This window comes from Pleurodeles waltl, chromosome 2_2 (genome assembly GCF_031143425.1).
Source record: "Pleurodeles waltl isolate 20211129_DDA chromosome 2_2, aPleWal1.hap1.20221129, whole genome shotgun sequence".
Taxonomy (NCBI): Eukaryota; Metazoa; Chordata; class Amphibia; order Caudata; family Salamandridae; genus Pleurodeles; species Pleurodeles waltl.
Window position 1 is genome coordinate 1,172,876,792 of NC_090439.1, and position 25,069 is coordinate 1,172,901,860.

Below are 25,069 nucleotides of genomic sequence, written 5' to 3' on the forward strand. Positions count from 1 at the left end.
GTTCAAATCATTTCCTTTTGTCCTTGCGTTCTTCCAGGGAGGTTGGGGGGGTGTAAATGTAATGTTTCAACATGTATTTGTGTGTATGTTGTTGTGTGTGAGGGTGGGGGTGTTTCGTGTTGCATGTGTGTGTGTGTCACTCTCTTTTCCCTCCCCCCTCCCCTGTGTCGTAGGTGCAGTACTCACTGTGGGGGTCGCCGACATCGGTCGTGCTCCTGGTAGAGGAGCAGGAAGAGAATGGCAGGTAGAATTTGGAGTTCCGGCTCCATGGCGTCCTGGTTCCTCGTGGGTTATGTAGAGGTGAGCGTTTTCCCTTCCAAGTCCTGTTTCTGCCGTGTTTATGTTCGCGTTGAATCCGCCCCGGAAAAGGTGGCGGATTGGCCTCTCATAATGGTGTGGGCGGTACATTGTCTTCCGTCTGTCTGTTGGCGGTGACCGCCATGCTGTTTGTTTCTACCGCTGTGGCGGTCGGAGTATTAAAGTGGCTGTCTATGTTGGTGGTTTCCGCCACGGTCATAATTCAATTTTTTTTTACTGCCGGCCTGTTGGCGGTCCTACCGCCACTTTAACACCGACCGCCAGGGTTGTAATGAGGGCCTATGTGTTGACTTAAGAGATCTTAATGCAAACATATGGGTAGATAGATTTCCTCTCCCTAGAATACATGAGATGCTAAGTATGGTTAGTAAGGCCCCCTTTTTCAGTGTAATAGTCCTATCGTTGGCCTACCACCAAGTAGAACTCCGCGAAGATTCCAGGTCATACACCTTGTTCATAACCCCATTTGGTGCATACAGATACTGCAGAATACCATTCTGACTAGCGTTCGCCGCTGCAGTTTTTCATAAAACATACTTTTAAAAATGTACAAAATTTCTGCAGCTATCAAGACAACATCTTGGTTTGTGGTGAGAGTTTGAACATAATAAATCCCTTAGGTCTTTATTAACAGTTCTACGTAATGCAGGGTTAAATTTGAAATTGGAGAAATGGTAGATAGGTGTGGGGTCAGTAGAATATCTAGGACACACCATATTAAGAAATGGAATAAAACCTAAAATGTACCTAATTGAAGCAGTAAAAGATGCACCCCCTCCATCCACCAAGGATAAATTAAAGTCATTTCTGGGATTAGTTGAGTACCTGTCACAGTTTATTAGAAATTTTGCAGACATAGTTGCACCCCTAAGAGAGCTTACAAAAAAAGGGGTTCACTTTGTATGGTATGAGTTGACGCAGAAAATATTTGAAAACATAAAACAAGCAATAGTCAAGGCACCTACACTAGGAAACTTTGACGTAAAATGGAATACAATACCAATCACTGATGCAAGCACAACAAATAATCACTTTTGCATCACGTAGTCTCAAGGGTGCAGAATACAACTACTAATCTGTAGAAAGAGAAGCTCTTGGCTGCTTTTGGGCAATTCTGCATTCGAAGGATTTCCTTTGGGGGTCTTCCCTTAACATTAAGAACTGATCACAAACCGTTAACATTCCTGCTACCAACTAGAGGCCTAGGCAACTCAACCCCAAGCATAGACAAGTGGCTTTTAGGATTACAAGGGTATAATTACAAAGTAGAATATTTTCCAGGTAGTAAAAACATGTCAGCAGATTGCCTTTCCCGGCTACCACTTGAGAAACATAATGATGAGGTACATTTAAAAAAAGAAGCTGTACATGAAATCATTGCTCCGGGAATATTAAAAGATGAATGGGAGGTGGGGACAAAAGAGGATGAAGATTTATGCCTATTGAAAGACAGAATTACACAGCGTTAGCCAAATAAACAGTTTCAACTACTGGATTTAATCCAAGATTACCTGGGGATCAGGCAAGAACTTAACATAGAGGGTGAAGTAATCAGAAGAAGGGAGAAGTTAAGACCACCTTAAAACTTATGGGACAGAATTGTTAGTTTAGCACATGAAGGACATCCAGGTAGAAACCTAACAAAAAATAAAGCACGTGCCCACTATTGGTTACCGGGCATGGAGAGATTAATTGAGATAAAAGTTAAAGTTTGCTTGAAGTGTGCACAAAGTGACACAACAAAAGTAAGCAAAGGAGCTCTGATTTCCCCTGTAGAAATACCATGCAAGCCTTGTGACAAGTTAGCACTGGATATGATAGGACCCATTAAGTTTTAAACTTGGTGTGGGAAGTATATGTTTGTATAAGTGGACTACCATACACGTTGGATTGTGAGAAAAGGGGTACAATCTATAATTACGAAAGTCTTTATAGAGTTCCTTTTAGACTCATTCTACAAGGAGAGTATCCCTAATACTCTCATTACAGACAATGGGGTACAATTCACCTGAGAAGAAATGACTGATTTCCATTATAGACTGTCTATTAAACACTTTAAGACAACATTATATTGCCCTAGAGCCAATGGGTTGTGTCAACGATTGAATAGAATGATTAAAGAATGCCTTCAGCTAGGTGCAGTTTCAGGGGATCCCTTAGAAAAATCCCTTCACAATATGCTGTGGTCTTATCACACCACTCCAAACAGTACCACAGGTATTTCTCAGTTCATTTCCTTAAATGGGAGGATACCAGGGACCAAACTATCCCCCAGCTGGCTGAGAGGAGGTCTACCACTATGGGTACACAGGAAAGACATTGGTACAAACATAAGACAACATCAAGCCAAGTACAGAGACCATTATGACATGAGAAAAGATACCTCCCAGAGGAAATGGAGATTGGAGATCAAGTAGTAGTAAATTTTCCACCCCAAAGACTATTACTGAGGTGCGTAGAAATTTGGTTGTACTAAATGATGGCAGGACATGGAATATGGACAAAATAGCAAGATTGTACCCTACAAGAAACAAAACTCCCAGTGGCCTGTCATCGTTTAATGTCAGGGTAAATTCCAGGAATGACAAAAAGCCAGATAGATTGAATAATAAGCCTCAAGGATTACATCACTGAGTAATTATGCTATGCGTCACCCTGGTATATACATCTCACACAGCATATGTAAGCATCTTTACGAATTCTTTAAAGAAAATGTTTGTATCTTGAATTGTTAAGACATTACTTTCAATATTTAGTTATTATTGTCTTCCATAAATAAGGGACATGTGTTATAATCTATTTAGTTCATACAAAATGCTTTTAGTGAATTAATAAGTGTAAATTCATACATAATAATTAACATATTATTTCTTGAGTTAGTAACCCTTTTCTCATGGTTTGTTCTTTCCCCCGGCAACCACTTTACTTATGGAATGTCCCAGCATCTGATTTAGAATGTTTACAGGAGCACTGTCAATTTGACAAAAAGAGACTTGGAGGTGTTACAGGATTGAATAAACTTCTTTCAATACTTACCAGTGTTGTTCACTTGATGAACATAACACATACATTCATACATACACACATCCTGAAGATTTGTTCACCATGATGTACTGAGTCCTACTGTGAACTGTATAGAGATGAGTTACTACTCCTCAGTGGCGGCCGGCAGCTTTAGGAGGGAGGGCGGGGCACACACGCACTCATTCTTTGACACACAGACACGCATGCACTCACACACGCACGCACACATGCACGCACATCCATTAACAACACTCATACCATTCAAACATGCACGCACGCACCAAACATTCATTTTAAAACATCACACACACTCATTCTTTCACACACGCACACACGCACATCCATTAACATTCATACCATTCAAACATGCTCGCACGCATCAAACATTCAATTTGAAATATCACACACATACACACACACACTTACCTTCGGCCTCCAGGTTCCAGGAGGTTTGGGACTGCTGCCTTCCAGCCAATGAGGGAAGGCAGCAGTCCCAGCCTTGTCACAGAGTGGGATGGGGGTCAGTGAGACAGCTGACCCCACCCCACTCTGTGACGAAGTGTCACTGAGTGACACTCGCCCTGGGCACTTCAGGGCTTAAACTGAAGCACCCAGGGAGAGTGTCAGTTGGTGACGCTTTCCTCGTCACCCAGGGGAGAGTCTCGAGGCACCTTTACTGGGCCGAGGAGGTCACGCCCATAGGAGCTGTGATCTCCTCAGCACAGCAAAGTTCAGCTCAGCAGCCAGGAGTCTGCACAAATCGCGCATGTCTGCTCCTGGCTGCCTGACCTGAACATGGAGAGCGTCTGTCAGGCTGACCTTTGTTCAGCCTGACAGACACTCTTCATGGGGGGCAAAAGGTGGGGAGCATGGCCCCTCGGCCCTAAAGGACGGGCCGCCACTGCTACTCCTTCTCATTTAGTTCCTGCTCATGAAATAAATATTTTATATGAAAACGAACACCTTTACTACCCGAGAGGCCTGAAATGCACACAGTGTGTCCTTTCTTACCGTCACTTCATTTCCACACCATCCTGCCTGTGGAATGGCTGTAAGTTGGACCACACGTTCATTTCCCACCAGCTGCAGAGAGGTTGTGGCTGTGCAGTTAGTATTGGAAAAGTACATCTGTGTGAAGCTGTACTTGAACCTCTCCAGGAGGCACTTGCTGAGAGACAGTGTCATTGCTGATCCTTCACATTGAACCGTGGGAAGAATGTCATTGAGACCTGGAACAAAATATCACAGGTTGATAAATAATCACATGCACTCCTGTAGTGTAGTGGTCAGCAAGACACACTCTTAAATGACCATCTAACATGGAAACGCTAGAACCACAAAACTCACACTGAGTTTTTCTGGTTCTATGTCTCAGTATATCTTCAGTGAGTACTGTGTTAAAGTCTGGTGCTCATGTTGGCAGTACATTACAGACATCACCCCTACATACATACATACCCATAGTCCCACAGAAAGGGGGGCTTGGACAATCCCATTCAGCCATTTACCTGGTTAGGCAAGTGTGTTTCAGGTATTAACTCCATGGGCAGTCCTTCACAATTTATGCCAGCCCACTGGATTTAAAAGATCAGCATATGGGGTAAGAAGCACCCTCCTCCCACCACTCTCTACAAAGGCCGAGAGAGGGGGCAGCCATGTCAGTAACACTTTTAAAGGTTCTTCACCACTCCTCTGAACTGCTGCATTATAGCTATTCTGCACCCATTGCCCTCTCTCCGTCCAGCTATTCAGTTCCTGCTGCGGTAGTAGGTATCTATGATTTTCACCATGATGGCTGCTTGGAGGGCATCTGCGTTGCATGGGTAACCAGCTCTTTGGATGTAATCATGGTGCAGATACACTGGGGTACAGTGCAATTATTATGTCAGAATTTCACAAGATACCACTGATACATCACAGCGCCTTACTTTTCTGAAATACTGATTAACCTAGGTCCTTGTTTTGCTGTCACTGCTTAGGTTATATCGTTTCAACTCCAGTGAGCCCGGGCTCAGGCCAGGACGTTACCAGTGCTTGTAAAAATGAACATTGGTGCTCTGTATAACACCGGACCGGTGTTGGATTGGGAAGTTGGGCAGTTGGACATTGGGTGATAGACTGGCACCTAAGGGTGAGCTGTGGGATGGTTTGCTTAGGTCCTCTGCTTCATTCCTGCCATGCCAGGCCATCACACTGAGGATATGGTGGGAGGGGAGGGAATGAGCCTGATAATGGCCTAACTGCGGGGCAGGTGTTGCTCTGGCTGTTGGGCCATCTTCGCTCCACCCAAGCCAGCGGCTTTGCTAAGTACTACCATTAGAGGTTAGACTAACGCATTTCAGTGCTGGTGTTCGCTTTACTTTAATGACATGCATTAGTCACACATTATGGTGCCCCCAACACCTCAGGAGCTCCATGTGGAGCTGAAATTAGACAGTGATCGTGCTAGCAATGATTGGCATGTGCAAAAAGCAACTGTCTGTGTCACTTGTTAACTTTTACCTTTGCAGGGACCAAATGAACTCTGTCGTTCTGAGGCCTAATGATGATTAATCACTGAGAAACTGAGCCTGACTGTATACCACATTTTGCTGTCATAATAGACACTTCCGGGTCACAAGTGGATAGGGGGGCTCTTTACTTGTTGTCTGCACCAGAGACAATAGAGGCTTGAGGTACAGCCAACAAGAGTGAGGGATGTCCTCTGGGATTATAGGGGGAAATGGTGCAGTCCAGAGGACTGTGCCCGTTTTTGGGGGCTACGTCTGTTAAAGGTTGATGCCCCAGGTTATATATACAGCCATTTTGGGGCCTCCTCCCACTATTTTGTGGTTTAGGTGACACTGTGGCAGCCCTACCAGCTGTTGGTCCACATTATTTTCCCTTACCAACTCATCTATCAGCTCAACAGCTTTCGTAGTATAAGGAGAAAGTTTTCACAATCAGTTTTGGCTGGTTTTGTTCAGAGCGGTTGTGGAGGTGTTGTTGTGCTTTGAGTCAGGTGTAATATAGATTAGCAGTTGGCCGACATGTTTGCATGGGGTTAGCTAATGCTATAGTTGTTGCTATCGGCGAACAAGGCTGAAAGAGAGAGTGTGAACAAGCTCACACCAGAACGAGGCAGGAAGTTAGAGGTTAAGTTATAGGAAGTTAGGTTTAGTAGATGTTAATAGATTCACTTATAAACATCACTATTGCAGGAGTGCAGTATCTTAGTAGGTATAAATACTTGATGGGCTTCATTTTGTGGGGATGGGACTTTTAGGAGTGAGGGGTAGAAAATTAGGTGACACATTTTGTATAGTGCGGTTTCACGGAGTGATCTAGAGTTTGACAGAGGGGGTTACTCTGTCACAAGCGGGACTGATATCCACCCGCCGTAATACAATTCCCATAGGATATTATGGAATCATAATACGGCGGACAGGATATCCATCACGGTTGTGACCGAGTAACCCCCTCTTCCAAACTTCAAATCACGGCCTTAGTTTTGTAAGGCGGAATGCCAAGGAATCTTTGTGATGCGCACCTGTTTCAATAAAGCAGACTTTTTCACACATAAAAAGTGTCAGTGGTCTTTGCTGCATCTCTCTCACCAAAACCTCAAGCAGCGGGCAACTTTGCTTCTCCTTGCCATCCTGTCACCACCCAAGATGGCTCCTTTAGAGACCACGGTCTCTGGGGAGGAGGGTCGTGCTTGCAGCGTAGCACAGAATCTGCAGGCTGGATTATGTTTTAAAAGACCTGCAGCCCTGAACATTAGCAGACAATTGAAGCTGCAAGGGTGGGGCCCACCACCCTCAGTGTAGGATGAGCACCGGAGACCAGGCTACAAACGTTTTCAAGGTGCGTGGGGAAGGTGTTGTGTTCTCGACTCCATACCAGCTTGTGATGCTGTGCTCGTCTTGCGACGCTCCTTGTGGAATGCTGGCATGGAGTCAGAATTCTGCAAAGGACAGGTGAACTGTCACTCCACCTGTAATCCTGCTGGGTCAGCAACTGTCTTCCCAGCTGCCCTGGGTGATTTCTCACTATTATTACATTTACCTAAAATCTATGTTGTCTCCCAGCATGTTCATTACCACATTGTTTGTGGTGACAAGCGGTTAAGAAACACCTACAGAACCTATGCACACCTGGTTGTTCTTCCTATTGGTTGCCAGCCATGCCATGCATACCATCCTGTGAAGCAGTTGATCCCTGCCAGAGAAGAGCTGAACACATGTGTAACCCTTGAGCATCACTATCAAACTAGACTTCTCTTCATCAATTACATTCAGCTGGGCCTTTTCAATCACAATATCTCAGCCTGAAGAGTTTGTATCATATTAAAGCAGCTATTGCTGAGACAGGTCGGTACTCCACACAGCACGGGGAATTCCCACAGCAGCATTGATTACACAGAACATGCAATGAGAGTCTAATTTCAGTTTTCCTCATTAAAGAACCTTCACAAAGTGATTTGGATTACTCTGTGTTGTCCTGTTACTCTAGGGTAATGTTTGGGATTCACACTGTACTGCTGCCAGTCATTCTAAAGCTTTTTTTTCACATTATTGCACAGCCTTGGTACACAGTAATGTGCACACCATTTGTACATGATGATGAGCACACCTTGGTTCTTTCCCTCATTTGAAGTGTAGATGAACAGTTTAATGCACACCACTGGAACACAGTGACATGCACACCCTACAATTAAGAAAATTAAGAGAGTAATGATGTGCACAGCAATATTTTGTATTGCCTACAGATTCTATATACAATTGTAGAAGATTAGTATTGGTTTTCTTTATATTACAGGTGCTCAACATTAACATTACAGCTTATCCTCTACATTATTCTTCACATGGCAATTCTATAATGCTTAAACATGAAATCTGTGTCTCCACCACCGCTGTTTCTAGACACTCCAGGGGAACCATGATTTCCATGGAAGCAATGGTTGGATGCCTTTGAAACTTATGTAAGAGTGATTGGTGCAACCAGATTCAGACATGGGAACAAGATAGTTTTATTTGTTCATTCTTTAGGTTTTGAAGGTAAATCCACATTTAAACATCTACCTGAGTTGCCAGTTCAAGAGGTTGAAGAACTGGATGAGTTTCAAGATGCAGTCAAAAAATGAGTGAAAAGATTTGACGTTCCTCCTAGTTTTGTGGTCTTGGCACATACATTTTTCAAAAGAATACAGAAAGCCACTGAATATGTTGATACATATATTTCTCCTTTAAAAAACCTGGTAGCTGAATGTGAATTTGAAAATGTCAGTGATTACCTTATTAGGGATCAGTTCATATGCCAGCGTACAGATAAAACAATATGCTGGAAGCTGCTGTCCCTGGGTAACTCGTCACTCAATGACAGCATTAGAATTGCTAAAAGTAGAGAGACTTATTTTAAGTTAATGAAAGAACTAGAGGGTAAGTCTACTGAACAAGTTAGTTCAGTCTGCTGTAAGGCAGATAAGTCTGTATCAAAGAAAGGGTCACAATTGTTGGGAACTAGTCTATCTAATTCCCTCTTTAATCAGCCAAATCATGCTTTAGATGTGGGAATCCAAGTCACAAAAGAGGGGGAGATCTAGTCCTGCAAAAAATCTATCCTGTAAAATTGTGCAACAGAACTGGGCATTTTAACAAGGTCTGCCAAAGTCCCAATCGTACAAAAATCAAAGCAGCAGCAGTGTCTGATGAGAAGGACAACATGATTGAAGATCTTGCAGATGAAATGCAGGCTATGGTGTTAGCCATTGGTCAACATGAAGTGAAAAGTGATGATCCTTCAGATTCTGTAGATCCCTATATTGATAGTATTGTAGGAGACAAAGTTATTATTATTATTATGATTACTAAAGAATTGTTCCATGCTACCTCTGGAGACAAAATTCTATTACCTCCTGATCAATCGCTCACCTGTGTCCCTGTGTCCTACGAGGATTGGAAAATTGATCTTGTGGGATATTTTGAGGATATTATGAGTTTTAAAGAGATATGCATACAGGGCAAAATGTATGTAGCTGTCAAAGGCTTAAACATCCTTGGATAGTTTCACCAAGGTTCGTTTGATATGGTGTTAAGGCTAGGAACTCGAGAACACGTTATGGTCATAAGGGACTCTGATAAAGTTGAGAAATTGCCAACTCGTATATCAGAGCTTTCTAAGGCGAACTGGGAAGGGTCAAAGGATTTAAGCACAGGATAAAGATTAAGGTGGGTGCTAGACCTATAAAACATAAGCTGAGAGGTGTGCCCTTTAGTGTATGCGACAATCTGGAAAAGGAGTTAGAATTGGTAACTAAGGAGGGCATTACTGAACAAGTCGAGTCTTCATTATGATTGTCTCGTTTGGTAGTTGCATAAAAGAGGAATGGGGAGTTGAGGATATATGTTGACCTTCATGCTCTAAACAAAGAGATTTGGATTGACTCTCCTTCTCTTCCAAAGATCAATGAGTTGTAGGCCTCAGTTGCTAGAGATAGGTTTTTGACCAAACTAGACTTAGCTTCAGCATGCCACGAGATTGATCTGGAGCCAGAATTCCATCTTTACACTGAGTTTGTATCACCTTGAGGCACCTATTAATACTGCTGGTTGCCATTTGGTTTGGCATTGGCAGCTTTGGTGTTCCTGTCATAGTGAAACTTCTCAAAGATATTAAGAATGTTGCCATATTCCAGGATGATGTGTTGATATTTAGCCAAGATTGCAACATCCATGATAACACACTTAAACAAGTACTTTCAGTTGTCCAACATCAGGGAGTAGTGTTAAAGAGGGAGAAATGTGAGTTTGTGAAAGAGAGTGATGAGTACTTAGGCCATGTGATTTCTAGTTCTGGCATCAGCCCAAAACTTGGGCTGGTCAACACTATAGTTCAAGGTCTAGCACCCTTGGAAAAAAGTGGTGTTAAAGGTTTTTTAGGGTTGTGTGAGTTTTACTCACTGTTAGACCTGGCATCCTTGGTGTAATCTACCCTGTCTTTTTTGCCTCTGCTTCCCACGTTTTGACTATGTGATGGACTCTGTTTTTGCTGTTTTGGTACTCTGGGGACTTTACCACTGCTGACCAGTGCGAAAGTGCAAGTGCTCCCTGTGTAAAATCTATGTGTAATTGGCTTTTCCCTGATTGCCACATTTGATTTACTATTAAGTCCCTAGTAACGTGTACCAGAGGTGCCAAGGGCCTGTAAATCAAATGCTACTAGTGGCCCTGCAGCACTAGTTGTGCCACCCACTTGAGTAGCCCTGTAAACATGGCTCAGACCTGCCACTGTGCAGTGTCTGTGTGTGCGGTTTTAGACTGCCAGTTCGACCTGGCAAGTCTACCCACTTGCCAGGCTCAAACCTTCCCTTTTTATACAAGTAAGGCATCCCCAAGGTAGGCCCTAGCTTGCCCCATGGGCAGGGTGCAGTGTATGTTAAATGTGGGGCATGTACTGATGTCATGATAGTGAAATACTGCCAAATTCGGTTTTCACTGTTGCAAGGCATGTCTCTCTCATATATTTACATGGGGGCTGCCTTTAAATAACTTTTAAGTGCAGTTTCCCTTCGGGAGCAGATAAAGATTTGGAGTTTTGGGGTCTCTGAACTCACAATTTAAAAATATATCTTTTGGTAAAGTTAGTTTTTAAATTGTCTGTTTGAAAATGCCACTTTTGCCACGTGGGCATTTTCTTGCTTAAACCATTCTGTGACTCTGTCTGCTTGTGCATTCCCTGTCTTGATCAGACTGACAGTTGGGCTGTTTGTGAATCCCCTCTAGACAGTGACACAAAGGGAGCTGGGGTGTAGCCTGCATATCCTGATGGGCCACCTGGGCTAGAATGGAGGGGGTAGTGGTCACTTACACCTGAATGGGCTGTGCCTGCCCTCACACAGTGCAGTCTCCAACCCCCTGGTGTGAGTCTGGAGCCATGCCTGGGCTAGGCAGGATCTTGTGAACAACAGAGACTTTCCTTTGAAGGTTGCCTACTTCAAAGGCAGAAAGGTGTATAAGTAGTGGACCCGAAACCACAGATTTTCAGATTACTTCTCGAACCAAGAGAAACCTCTTTCAAGGATAAGAGCTGAAGAGCTGGAGGAGTAGTACTGCCCCTTTGCCTGTGACTGCACTTTGCTGGTTTGGCCTGCAGTTGCTGCTTCTGCCTGAAAGAGGACAAAGACTGTACTTTGTGGTATATTCCTGCTTGTGAAGAATCTCCAAGTACTTGGACTGAGCTTGCCTCCTGTTTTGAAGTCTCAGGGCCATCAAAGACTTCCTCTGCCAGCACCAGGACTCTCTGCTGAGACTCCTGCCCTGCCAAGTGGTGCCCTATCCAGTCCCTGGGCCCTTGAAAGATGAAGCTGGAAGAACAAGGACTATAATCCATGGACAGGGAGCCTCGCTGCTGAAATCGACTCACCACCTGCATCGCGGCTAGGAAATCGACGCATCACCTGCATCGCAGCTAGATAAATGGCGCAACACCGACTTGCGGCTGCTGAAAACGACGTGGTTTTCCATCACCGTGCGGCCTGATTTCTCATGCATCGTCGCTGGGCATCAAAGTCATCATGAACTTGCACGGATCCAAGGTGTCCTGTGTGGAAATCGAAGCCTCACTCTCTTGCAGGAGAGAAAAACGATGCATCGCCTATCCGACCGGAGAAACCACGCACTACCTCACCTGCTGACTTTTCTGACTCACGCTCGCCAGTGTGGTTTTATTTTTGATGCAAGCCATGTACTTTATGTAAAAACAATGCTTCCATTGTTTTCTATGGAGTAAGACTCTTTTTATTTTAGGAGTTCATATTTTGCCTTGTGTATGTTGTTGTGGTCTTGTTTGATTTGGATAAATATTGCCTATTTTTCTAAATTAGTGTGGAGTCCATTTTGTAGTGCTTTCACTGTATTACTGTGTGTGTTGGTACAAATACTTTACACGTTGCCTTTGAGATAAGCCTGACTGAAGGGATCAACCTACCAAGGAGGTGAGCAGGGGTTATCTTAAGTGTGTATCTCCATTGCCCTGACAACAGTGATGGTCCCTGCTTGGACAGAATGCAAACTGACTGCCAACCAGGGACCCCATTTCTATTACTCACGATTCATAAAGGGTTTTACATCCATGGTCAGATCCATTTAAAATCTTCTACGGAAAGACACATAGGGGCATATTTACAAGCCCATTGCACTACCTTAGTGCCACCATAGCGTAAGTTTTGTTGATACTAAGTCAGTGCTAAGATGGCTTTTCTGCCACACCATATTTACAAAGTGGTGCAATCCTTGCATTGCGCCACTTTGCAACCCCTTGCACCAGATTATGCCTACGTCAGACCTAATGTATGCAAGGGGGAGTTCTGGCGCAGGGAGGCCTGAAAAAATGGTGCAGTGAAATTTACAACAATTCACTGCGCCATTTTTCTGTCATTTGTAAAGCCTGTTCAGAGCAGGCATTAAACTAACGCACCCATTATATTCAATAGGCCTCCCTGTGCTTTGCTGCGCTAGCGTCAAAATATTTGACGCCAGTGTAGCAAAGGGCCACAATAGTGTCAAAAGGTTTAACGCTATTGTGCTAATGACTGCCATGGTGCGCTGTATTGTAAATACAGTGCAACCATGGTGTTGTTAGGTTCCATGGGGGGGCGCAAGAAAAGTGGCGCATCATCTATGATGTGACATTTTCTTGTAGGTATGTCCCATAGTTTTGTTGGAGAGAACAGCGTGTGACTGTTTGAGTGGATCTGGTCTCAATTGGCAAAAGTTCAGACACTCAAACCATTTGATCCTGCACTCATGTGTGTTCACAGTTGATGCTAGCAATGTAGGCCTTGGGGCTGTTCTAACCAAAAGAGAAGGTTCAATAGAGAAAACCATTGGCTTCGTTTTGAGGGTTCTTTGCGATCCTCAATGCACTATTTTGTGATTGATAAAGAACTATTGGAAAGCTGGTGGGCTATAGAAAAAAATCACACCTACTTGTGGGGAACCAAGTTAGTACTGATCATAAGCCCCTAGTATTCATTCTAAGTGGAAATGTCTGAAACAACACATCTAGAACTGTTAGATTTTCAACTTGTTTGCTTCAGTTCCAATTTGATACTGAACATATCTCAGGTGGTAAGAATGGGCGAGCAGATTACCTTTCTCTTTTTCCCATCAAAGTAAGCTAATTAGATACAGAAGTCTACGACCTAGAGGATGAAAGTTGTTTGGTTGCCACAGATGTATAAAGAAATTGATGTGCTAATCCAAGTGTGTCTCCTACTATTGATAAAGTATTTACAACAACCATGCCACCATTAGTCCCTACTGAACTCCCTGCAGGACCGTGGCTAAAATTCAATATTGACTTGATGGTACCGTTCAGTTCACTTCCTTGTCATTCAAGGTTTTCTTTAGTCCTCCTAGATTACTACATTAAGTGGCTGTGAAAGAATTTCATAGGAATGTGTGGATGAGTCTCAGATAATGGAGTACAATTTATTTCCTCTGAAGTGGAGGATTTCATAAAGCTAGCAGCATAAAACATCTCAAAAGGTTGTTGTATCACTCCCAAACAAATGGTCTTGTTGAGCACTTCAACAGAGTGTTGGGAGAATGTGTATGTTGGGCTTTAGAGAACAAGTGCGAGGTCAGTACTGCCATACAAATCATGCTGTGCTTTTAAAGGACCACACCTCAGTCCTCTACCCAGGTTTCTCCTTTCAAACCTCTTAGGGTTGGAAAACAGCTGCTGAAGTCAGGCCTGCGTGGATGTCAAAATGGCTGAAACAAAAAGCGGATGTGGAAACCATGGATGGTCAGGCGAGGAAAATTGTGAGACTCACTCAAATTAACCAAAAGAGCTATGGGAGTATGGGAGATTATGGGAGAATAAATAATTGTTTACATGTCAGAAAAGGAGATTAAAAGTTTTCCACAGTTAAAGTGGAAAATGATTGTGAGAATGCTGTTTGGGTGGATGGTGGCCATTGGCCGGATTGTTCTAAAATTGCCAAGGTTTTCCCCAAAAAATATAATACACACCCAGATGTGTAACAAAATAATGATGTCAATCAAATGCAAACAAATAAAATCTGTCCACATAATAGGTCTTAAAAGGTTCACAATGGATCCCTACCTGTTCGAAGGAGCACACACCAACATAGAGTGCCGCTCGAGTATAGATGAATTCTTTATTCGTTATAATATACTCCTCAGCAAAGTTATACTACTGTGCATTTTTTTTATATTATATGTTTTATATTATATTTTTATATTATTTCTATTTTCTCTTTTTAAGCATTTGCTTGTGCTAGGCTTTTATATCTGCTTATGTATATAAGGAGGAGAACTTATCTTTTTTATATTGATATGGGGGTCATAGGATTTTCTTCATATTACCTGGTTACATAGCTCTCATCTCTTAGAAAGTTTTGTTTGAGGAGAAGAACTAGTGTTCTGGACTCCACACCAGTTCCCGATGCCGTGTTTCTCTCACAATGTTCCTTGTTGAACTCTGATGTGGAGTCAGGATTCTGTAAAGGACGGTTGCACCGTCACTCCACCTGTGATCTCGCTGGGTCATCTGCTGTTTTCCGAGCTTCCCAGGGTGATTTCTTACTACTAATAAATTTACTTGCAATCTACTTTGTCTCCCAGCGTGTTCGTTACCACAAAATGCATATTAGAAGTTAAAGTAGTACCTTTCTGTTGTGGGGGTCACAGTATCCACAGTCCTCTCAATTGTCTAACTGTGACTAGGCCTGAGCTCACACAAAGTGTCAGTCAGAGCAGAGCTGCAGTGCTGAGCAGGAGGAACTATGGATAGGATTGTCAAAACTGAAGTGTATGCAGGGTAGCCGCTCCTGAAAACCATCCCTCCAGACTCCATGCTGCCACTTGAGGTGCACACAGTCTATGAGGCTCCTGTAGGCATCACCCACAGTCCAGAATGAATTGTCTGCACACAGTCCTGAGGCTCCCACACGCAATCAACTGCAGCCCATTGTTGTCTGCACACAGTCCTTGAGGCTCCTGCATGCATTAACCACAGTCTAGTATTGTCTGTACACAGTCCTCGAGGTTCCTTCACGCATCACCCACAGTCCAGTATTGTCTGCACACAGTTACCCAGGCTCCTGCATGCATCACCACAGTCCAGTGCTGTCTGCACACAGACCGAGACTCCTGCATGCATCACCACAGTCCAGTGTTGTTTGCACACAGTCCTCCAGGCTCCTGCACACACCACCACACTCCAGTGTTGTCTGCACACAGTCCTCACGATTCCTGCACCTATCAGCCACAGTCCAGTATTGTCTGCACACAGAAAATAACCCACCCTCCACAAAAAAGGGCAATGCAAGGCTATGGGATTTGGCCAGAACCTCTGAGTCCAGCCTGAGGTCGTTCATGGCCTTTGGTGTGGGTGCGCCACCCACTAATGGGTTGGATGAAGGAGCTGGCCGAAGGCCATGCGCAGTGTGTGTTGGCCTAGTTAGGAATGGTAAAAAATATTACTTGGAAAAAAAGAATGTCTCTGAAACAAAAACAACGGCTAACGTGATGGTATAGTTAGGTGAAAATGTCAGTTAAAACATAATATTGTAAACTCTACCCACCAAAAATGGCTGCTTTTCCAACTGAGATCTTTAAGCATAAGATTAGCACAATGCGTGCTCTAAGGTAAAACTATAACTCACACCCCCATCATGCACAGTTTGTTCTTCAATAGTTTTAGTGATAATGTTTCATTTATATTTTTAATGACATTGTACCAGTTTTCATGAGTGCCTTAATGTATGGGGTAGTTAGCAGTGCATGGCTAGGGCACATATTATAGTTACCTTAGGGCACAAACTATAGTTACTTGAAAGAAGTCTAAGTATAACTGCTGAATTTCTATGGTTTTGTACAAATAAATTCAGAACCTAACTGTGACGTTCCTGTAACCTTTGTTTTTGCAGTGAATTTCTAGTTTGTTTTAACATAAAGTTATTTTAATTACTACACATCAAAAGGCCCCTTGGCCAACCCCCTATAACCAATCAACCCTGCGCCACGCACAGCCTGCGGTCAGGCTCTTTGGCCAACCCCCTATAATCACCTAACCCTGAGTCCTCTTCTCCCATATTTTGGCTTTTCTGCTTGTTTCTGGGATTCTGTTTGTCCGACTCTCCCCATTTCTTGCCCTCTATTTCTACTTCAGCTGAAGTGTCATACTGCAAGTCTCCTGTGCTGTGAAACTGAGTGAGTGGCAGACCGCTTAACAATAAACAGACCTTCTTGCCAGAGTGCATGCTTGCCTGAAAGAAATGCAAATGGGCAAACTGGTTAATCTGCAAATGTAAAGAGGGCTTGAGAGCCGATGCTGGTTTAATTGATCAAGTCACATGAAGCTTTATGATGGCGAAGATTTATCTTTTTCCAGCTTTTAAGGGCAGTTATATAAAAATAAATGATTAGGTACAGTCTGGGTTTTACCTAAATCTATGTTTGGAAGTATCATTTCATCTGAACTCTTTTTGCACACTTAGAGGCAGTCTGTCTTATACTGAGTGTAATGCAAGTTTCACATAATGACTTACAAGTTCTCAGTGCTTTCTGTCACAGGCTGAACCCTGAGGAAAACTGGCAAATGTTTGCGCAGCTACTTCTTTCAAATGGCCTGATGCTCTTCCTTAAAATTACCAGTGAGAAACACACCTCAGGCCTGATTTAGGTATTGAGAGAGGGGTTACTCCATCAAAATGGTGATAGATATCCCGCCCGCCGAAATACAAATCCCATTATGTCCAATGGATGGGATATATGTTGTGATGAGTAACCCCTCCGCTAATATCTATATCAGGCCCCTAGTGGGAAGATGTGTTTACCTGTCCATAAGATATTGATGGGAAGAGCAATAAGTATTCTTGATATTAGATCGGCTTCTTTTGTAAATATTACTGATGACTTAGTTCTAAAATACTGCAATGGTCTGGTTGATATGGTACGCTCTATCTCTCATCAGGTGAAATTTGTTCCACCTTCTGCAACTAATGAGCCCTGCCATGACCTACAGATGTAGACTGGGTCCTAGTGAAGAAGCACATACATCTTGAGCCTAGAAGGAGTGGACCATATCACGTCACACTGATGACAAATACTGCTCTGAAGTCCAGAGGTTTGTATTGCATCCATGAATTTCACAGACTGCAGAGGAAAAAACAGTGACACAGGCTGCTGATTTACAGAATTGAGCTTAAGTTTGATATGTGTATCCAGAGGGGAAAGACAAAGAGTTCAATGAGAATAGGAACAAAATCAAACTTTAAGAAATCAATTAAAAAAAATAATAACTCAGAAAATCTACAAATCATATTGTGCAAATCAAGAAGCTAATGAAGATGAAAACGGTGCAGAACAAGTGAATGAAACTGAAGATGGAAGCATAAGCCAAGGTGATTTGTCGGAAAAAAAGCACAGCATAGAATAAACAAAGTGCAGAGAAGGAAAGAAAAGTCAGCTGAAGCACTTACAAAACTGAATGACAAAGAAACTTCTAAATAAAACAGAAGCTCAACAAGCAACAAGAATGCCAAGCAAGAACCACATAGCTCCTGAATGGGCGTATCTGACAAAGATTGGGCAAGAAGAATGAAGAACCTCCTTGAATTAGCACATGAACTGAGAATGACGATGAATATTCATGATGAAGAATTGACACACAACTTTTACATTTTAGAGAGATGATTTTGGGGTTTTGAGGCATTCTGCTTGCATAACTACCTAAGAACAGGAATTGTATTTTTGCCTACATTTTTAGTAGACTAATATTGTACCTACTTAGATTTTAGCTGAAGGTAGCTGTATGCCCACATAGTTTTTTGAGGAACATTAAGGGCTTGATTATGAGTGTGGCAGTCCTCTGACCTCCGTCTCTGCCGGAATCTTCGATCCTGATGGACTGACGGTGGCAGAGGTCGGTATCAGCCAGGGCGGTGCTGAACTCAATGCCGCCCTGTTGATTATGACCTGGTTCTCTGCCAGCCTTTTCATGGCGGTTTCACTGCCATGAAAAGGCTGGCACAGGACAGGTACAGGGGGCCGCAGGGGCACCCCTGTACTGCCCATGCACTTGGCATGGGCAGTGCAGCCAGTGAGCATTGCAAGGATGGAGGCGTCAGCATTGCCTCTGGCTCGATTACGAGCTGGAGACAATGCTGCTGCCACTTTCCTGCTGGGCTGACAGGCGGAAGCCTTGGTTTTTGCCCATCAGCCCAGCAGAAAAGTCATAATGGGCCTGGCAGGGAAGTAGCCAGTAAGGCAGCAACCTCCCCTTCGGACGTTTGGTGGACGGGTCACTCCATTCGCCGAACATGTAATCAGGCCCTTAGACTGGAACTCATCTTGACTGTTTGCTAAATATTATAACATACTTACGAGAAAGTGGATTACTAGTTGGGGTGGATGGTAGCCCTCTACAAGTAGTAATGCCACAATTCTTGTAAGGTTCAGAAAAGGTTTTAATAATTTAAACCTGAGCTCAATCTCTGGTAGCTGTGGCACACAGCAGAAAGGTTTAACTTAAGAAAATGTGTTAAATAATTAGAGGTACTAAGAAATTGTTACACAAGTCAAAAACACAATACACAATACAGATACAATCGCATTCCAATTTATAAAAATAGAGAATATTTGTAAGGACAAATTTACATAAAAATGACAAAAATCCAATAAGGGTGTAATTTTTCCCATGGATGTGGATGCATTTCGCAGGGGTGCTTACCTGGTTGCCAAGGTAGGTAAATTACTACTAGTACATTTACTACTAGGTATTTTACTAGTAGTAATTTTACTACTAGTAACTTTGCTAGTAGTAACTTTACTTGTAGTAACTTACCTTTGTGAATACCAAAATGTAGTAAAGCTAAACTTTTGGTCTAAGTTAGACTTAAATCTGAACTTAGACTTCAGGTTTAAATTTAGACTTCAGATGTTAAGATAGAATTTAGTTGGAGAGAGGGAGATATAATAGAGGGGAAGGATGGGTATGCTGTTCTGTGATCAATAGTCAAAAGCCCCAAACTCCCCATAACAATGACATCAAGGATCAATAGATATTCGATCTGCAGGTATCATAACAACAAAATAAACAAAAACACAAAAGAGCAACCCCGTTAATTAACTGCCAAAGTAGAGCTCTTCCTAATACTCTTTCCACATCTTCAAGGAATACTCCTTATGCATTGGGATATGCTGCTAGATTGTCTTTGAGAGTGTGTATAACCTTTTTGTGTAGAGCAATTCTATTGAGCTCTATCAGCCACTCCAAGCATGGTGGGGTCTCAGGTTGTCTCCAATGTCATAATGTACAATTGTTTGCTGCAGGTTGGGCAGTGGCTACCCGTCAGAGCTAGTACAAGGTGATATTTGGGATTGATGAGACATCATGGAGGATGCCCAACTGGGGGAGGAGGTTATCTCTAAGATACTAGAACAGTTCATGTGAGTCCCGATATCCATCCATTATCTGTAGAGGGGTGAACAGGCCCTTAGGATACAAAGTAAATTACAGTTCAGGAAAGCACTGGATATGTGGCAAGAGTTTCACCTTTCTTAGCTTTTGCTCGTGAAGGAATGTGGACCATTTTTGTAGTGCATATGCTATACCTAGAAAGGTTTGCCATGTAAGACGGGTAAGATTCACATTTGGTATTGAGTGAGCAAATTTAAGGAGCACACTGTGAAGACGTGTGTATCTTCCTCAGATCCTGAGATACTGCACAATTGGAGACTCAGCTAGGGTCACTGGAGATGGTCCCAGCATTGCTCCTATGAAATGGGCCAGTTGTGTGGATCTCCTTTGATTTCCCCCGTTCTGGGCATACTCCCTCTGAGTTGTCTGTAGTGATTTAATATTATCATTGCTTACTAGGTGTTCCACCCTCTGGAGACCACTGTCTGTAACTCAAGTCATACATTTGCGGTCTCCCCCCACAGATGGTTGAATTGTGCCATACTAGGGCTTGTAGATGAAGGGATGGATGGAGCCCAATCAGTTTGTGTGCCTCATGTAAGCCAGCTAGTCTTGCTTACAGTACTGGCTTCTCTGATGTGGTCTTTAAGGACATTTCAGTGTAAATTGGTAGTATTTCACTCAAATCATCCCAAAGTTTTCTCTCTAGGTGAGTCCAACATGGGGCTTCAATGTGAAGTTAGACAGTAGGATGCCAACAGCGAGGGCTAAAATGCTGGATAGTAAAGGGATATATTGGGCAGCCACAGTCCACCTGATGTTTTGTCGGACCATAAGTGTAAAGCACGTAGTCGTGGACGATGGCCACTCCATAGATAGGATCTGATGTCTGTCTCAATTTTGGTGAGTAAATGTTTTGGGACCTTAAGGCGGAGCATACTTAGAATGTTTTTATGCAGCAGGTTATGGTCACTTTAATAGCCTGTATTGCCACTCCTTTAGGACAGAATGAGATGGGACCACTTCAAAAGTCATGTTTGGATTCTTCTATGAGAGGAGAGAGATTATCTTCTATAATATGTGAAAGTCCCTGGGTCCCCAGAGCAATGTGAAACAGGGGTACAGTTGCCACTAAGACAGGACTTCTCAGGGAGAAGCCACCTCCATGAGTTCTAGCTCTGCCCTACCTGAGATAAATAATTATACAAAGTCACATAATAATGTAATTTCTGGAAATTTCCACAAGAAATGAATGAGAAACTCTTGAAATCATGCAAATAACACAGGTATAATTTACATTTTGCCAAGGTCTACTATGGAGTAATCACGGTATGAAATCAGAACCATGATCCTCCAACGGGATGTATGGGTTAGTGGCGCTTGGCCTGGATTTGCAACGGCCAGGCATGAAGGTTGCCCTGGATCTGCAATTCCACAAAAGTAGGCACAAATGTTAGGAAAGCAGTGTGGCTAAAAATATTGTAGGGTGATCCAAACCCTATGTGCAGAGGGTGTAGCTGTCCATAGTGGGTTGCAGCAGGACCTGGCTGGAACTCAGATACCAACCCCAGCTGCATGTGGCCAAAAGCTGTGAAAAGCAGTGGTTGGCGACCTGTAGCAAGCCTGTGGAAGCCTAGCCAAATGGCCTGGTGCTAAGCACAAGACCTGCGGTCAAAGGCAAATGGGTTTGGCTGCCCAAGGTGTGTTGGGCGTGGTCTGGGCTGTAGTGGGTGTAGTGAATGCACTACACTAGCCATGTGCATTGAGAGTTTGCCATCTCTGTTGGCTAGGTGCAGGGCTTGGTCAGAGACAAGGTGCTGAGGTCAGCTTCCATTGAGCACAGCCTTGTCTGTCCGCAGCAAAAGAGGTCATCTCCCCCAGTGCAATTCATCTCACTGACATATCCACTTATTCTCACTCTCTCATTGGTGTGTGACATCCGCTACAGGTTGGGGACAATGCCAGACTGAAGGCCATGCTCTATGGCTAAACCTACATCACAGTAGTTGCTAAGTCGCTGTGGATTGGATGTAGGGCCTTGCCAGAGGCCCAACCTCAGCCGTGCACCATCTTTAGCCATATACGCAGCAGGAATTGAAAATTGTGTGTCATAATACATGGACTTCATTAAAAACACACAGTTTTAAATTGGTCATGGTTCCGACTCAAACGCAACAAAGCACTGAACCTGATACTACATGAAAGAAGTGATGACATCAATGATGTCACTTGTGCTGTCATCAACAATGTCATGTATTATGTCTTATTACAGAGAGCAAGGTTATGTTGAGTTTATTTGTAAAATCCATCCATGAGTGTACTCTGACACTGATGGGGTGGCATGAGTTATGGTCCGCCCCACAACCATATCTGGTAAATTTCATTGGTGTTTCTTGTTTTGTTTCTCCATCTCCTCTGTCCATCTCTGAAACAGTCATATCTACGTAGACAAATGCTGCTTTTTGTTCTGGTGATCAGAAATGTATGTGAGGATTGTATTTTATTCTCTGTGGAGTGCAAATATTGTGCACACTCACTCAATTGTGTTTATGTAGTCACATTTGACACTGGAGAATGTTATCATAATGGTGTACTCACAACAGGGATGCACCAAAGGGTTTCACTGTGGAATGCACTGATACATAAGAACCCTGGATACCTACTTGCATTTAGGTATTTGCTTCTTTGACACTTGCACTCTGCGGATCCTGCACTGTTAGTGCACAGCTCGTCATCAGCACAAGCAGGGTAACACTGTGGCACACCTGGAATAACACAAAACAGTAGGTCAGAAGCGTTGAAGACAGTCTGTGATTACTATGGCGCCTTTGTAGCAGCGCTGCGGAAAAACACCACAATTGTGCCCAGGTACATCCCTCCACACTGCAGCTTTTATTTCTATTGTGATCCTTGTCACCAGCACTTACATACCATCGTACATGTTTACAGTTAGGCAGAGGGATATAAAGTGTGGTGTCTCTAGTCCTTGACAGTGCAGATGAACTCCTGCCATGACCTGCACGCCCCCTATAGAAGTACTTCTGTGGAATATTTACTTATGATAGACACAGATGCCTTTGGTTGTTTAGAGAATGAATGCATGTGGCGATCACCCCAGCTTTTGTGCCCTTATCTAGGACCTCCCAGCGGGGTTAACAAGGCAACCCCTTCTCTACTTTAGTGTATTTAGCTGGAATATAGCAGGGGTTAAAGCAAGATGGGGACCCAAACCTGGCTGTATTTGGTCCAGCAAATTGATATTATCTTGCTTCAGGAGACCTGGGCTATGGGGAATGTCTTGTGTGAAAAGTATTTAAGTTTTGCTCAACATGCCCTTCAGTCTTCTTCGGGCAGGCTAGTGCCAGCTTATTAACCTGATTTAAGGTCAGCCAAGGGTAGTAGGAGTTTAGACGCTCTATCCTCCTGTACCCATTCTTTGACTTTTAGTCCTCGGGGGTTTTAACCTATTGGAATTTTGGATTAATGAGTGCACCATTGTGTCCAAGGTCCAGTTTGGATTCCACCCCGGCCTGTGAACGATCGAACAATGTATTCATCTCCAACTCATGGTTTGTAAATACAAACCACTTGTGCAAAGTGCTCACTTTCACTTTGACAGTGATAATAGGTCCAAGTTGAGGGACCTTTTGACTGAAAAGGGTGTGGAGAAGGGATTAGTACAGTTTCTAAGGGAGATGCACCTGAATCTCCAGGCCAGGGTGAGGTATGGGAAAAACAGGGAATGTTCTGACTCTTTGAGCATGCAGTGAGGAGTCCGGCAGGGGTGTGCTCTGCCACCTATCCTTTCATATTGTACATCAATGAGCTTGAGACTGCCCTGGTAGGTTTAGGCACTGATGTCCCTAAAATCAAGAGCAGGAGGGTGCCGGCATTACTCTATGCCATGACACCAACCTGTTAGCCAGAACTTTCAACGGGCTGAAGACACTTAGGCCCATATTTATACTTTTTGACGCTAAACTGCGCTAACGCAGTTTAGCGTCAAAAAGTTTTGCGCCGTCTAACGCCATTCTGAAGCGCCATGCGGGCGCCGTATTTATGGAATGGCGTTAGACGGCGCAATCAGACCGGCGCTGCCTGGTTTGCGTGGGAAAAAACCACGTAGACCAGACAGCGCCGGCGTAGGGGGAAAATGGCGCATGGGCGTCTTAAAATGGGGCAAGTCAGGTTACGTCGAAAAAATCGTCTTAACCCGACTTGCGCCATTTATTTTCGACGCCCATCCCCCATCAACATGACTCCTATCATTGTAAAGATAGGAGTCATGCCCCCTTGCCCAATGGCCATGCCCAGGGGACTTCTGTCCCCTGGGCATGGTCATTGGGCATAGTGGCATGTAGGGGGGCACAAATAAGGCCCCCCTATGCCACCAAAAAAAAATATAAAAAATAAAAAATTATACTTACCTGAACTTACCTGAATGTCCCTGGGGTGGGTCCCTCCATCCTTGGGGGTCCTCCTGGGGTGGGCAAGGGTGGCAGGGGGGGTCCCTGGGGGCATGGGAGGGCACCTGTGGGCTCATTTTGAGCCCACAGGCCCCTTAACGCCTGCCCTGAGCAGGCGTTAAAAAGTGGCGCAAATGCGCCGTTTTTAGCCACGCCAACTCCCGGGCGTCTCTTTTGCCCGGGAGTATAAATACCACGTAAAGGCCTGGGAGTCATTTTTTAGACGGGAACGCCTCCCTTGCATATCATTAACGCAAGGAAGGGGTTCACGCTAAAAAATGACGCACATTCCGGGAACTTTGGCGCTATTCGCCTCTAACGCCATAGTATAAATATGGCGTTAGTTGGCGTTAGTTTTGCGTCGAAATTGCGTCAAAAAAAACGACGCAATTTCGGCGCAAACGGAGTATAAATATGGCCCTTAATGACGGGTTTGTTGATTTTAGGGAGGCCTGGAAACCAACAGGTCTAAAACATTTATAATGGTTCATGGCTCTGTTACTGTGAAGAGTTGCTCTATCTATATTGAGGCCCTTCGAGCAGCGCAGTCCTTCCCCTCCTTAGGCATCACTTTTCAGGATGATCTTAGCTGGAATAAATACTTGGCTAATAGGTGTTCGAACTTCAAACGTGCCGCTGGGTCGATTTATAATGTTTCAGCAATTATAGGGAATAGCCCATTCATTCGCTTATTGAGCTTTATAAACATAGATGTGTCCCTCTTCTGATATGGTGCTGGGATTTGGGGCTGCACAAATGCTGGAAACTTGCAATTAGAAGAAATCAGGGTGTAGCGTACGCTCTTAGAGCTTCCAGCCACCAGCAGC

At 43.7% G+C, this 25,069-nt stretch overlaps 1 protein-coding gene across 1 annotated transcript in view; it reads right to left on the reverse strand.

Moving 5' to 3' along the window:
• The window catches only part of LOC138283042 (uromodulin-like), a 147,989-nt gene that overhangs the window by 74,392 nt on the left and 48,528 nt on the right, over positions 1–25,069 (reverse strand). Inside the window, exons 4-5 of the mRNA XM_069221176.1 lie at positions 22,440–22,541; positions 4,354–4,571 (exon numbers count right to left, since the gene is read on the reverse strand). Coding sequence (XP_069077277.1) covers positions 4,354–4,571; positions 22,440–22,541 — 320 coding nt within the window. The remainder of the gene's footprint in view (positions 1–4,353; positions 4,572–22,439; positions 22,542–25,069) is intronic.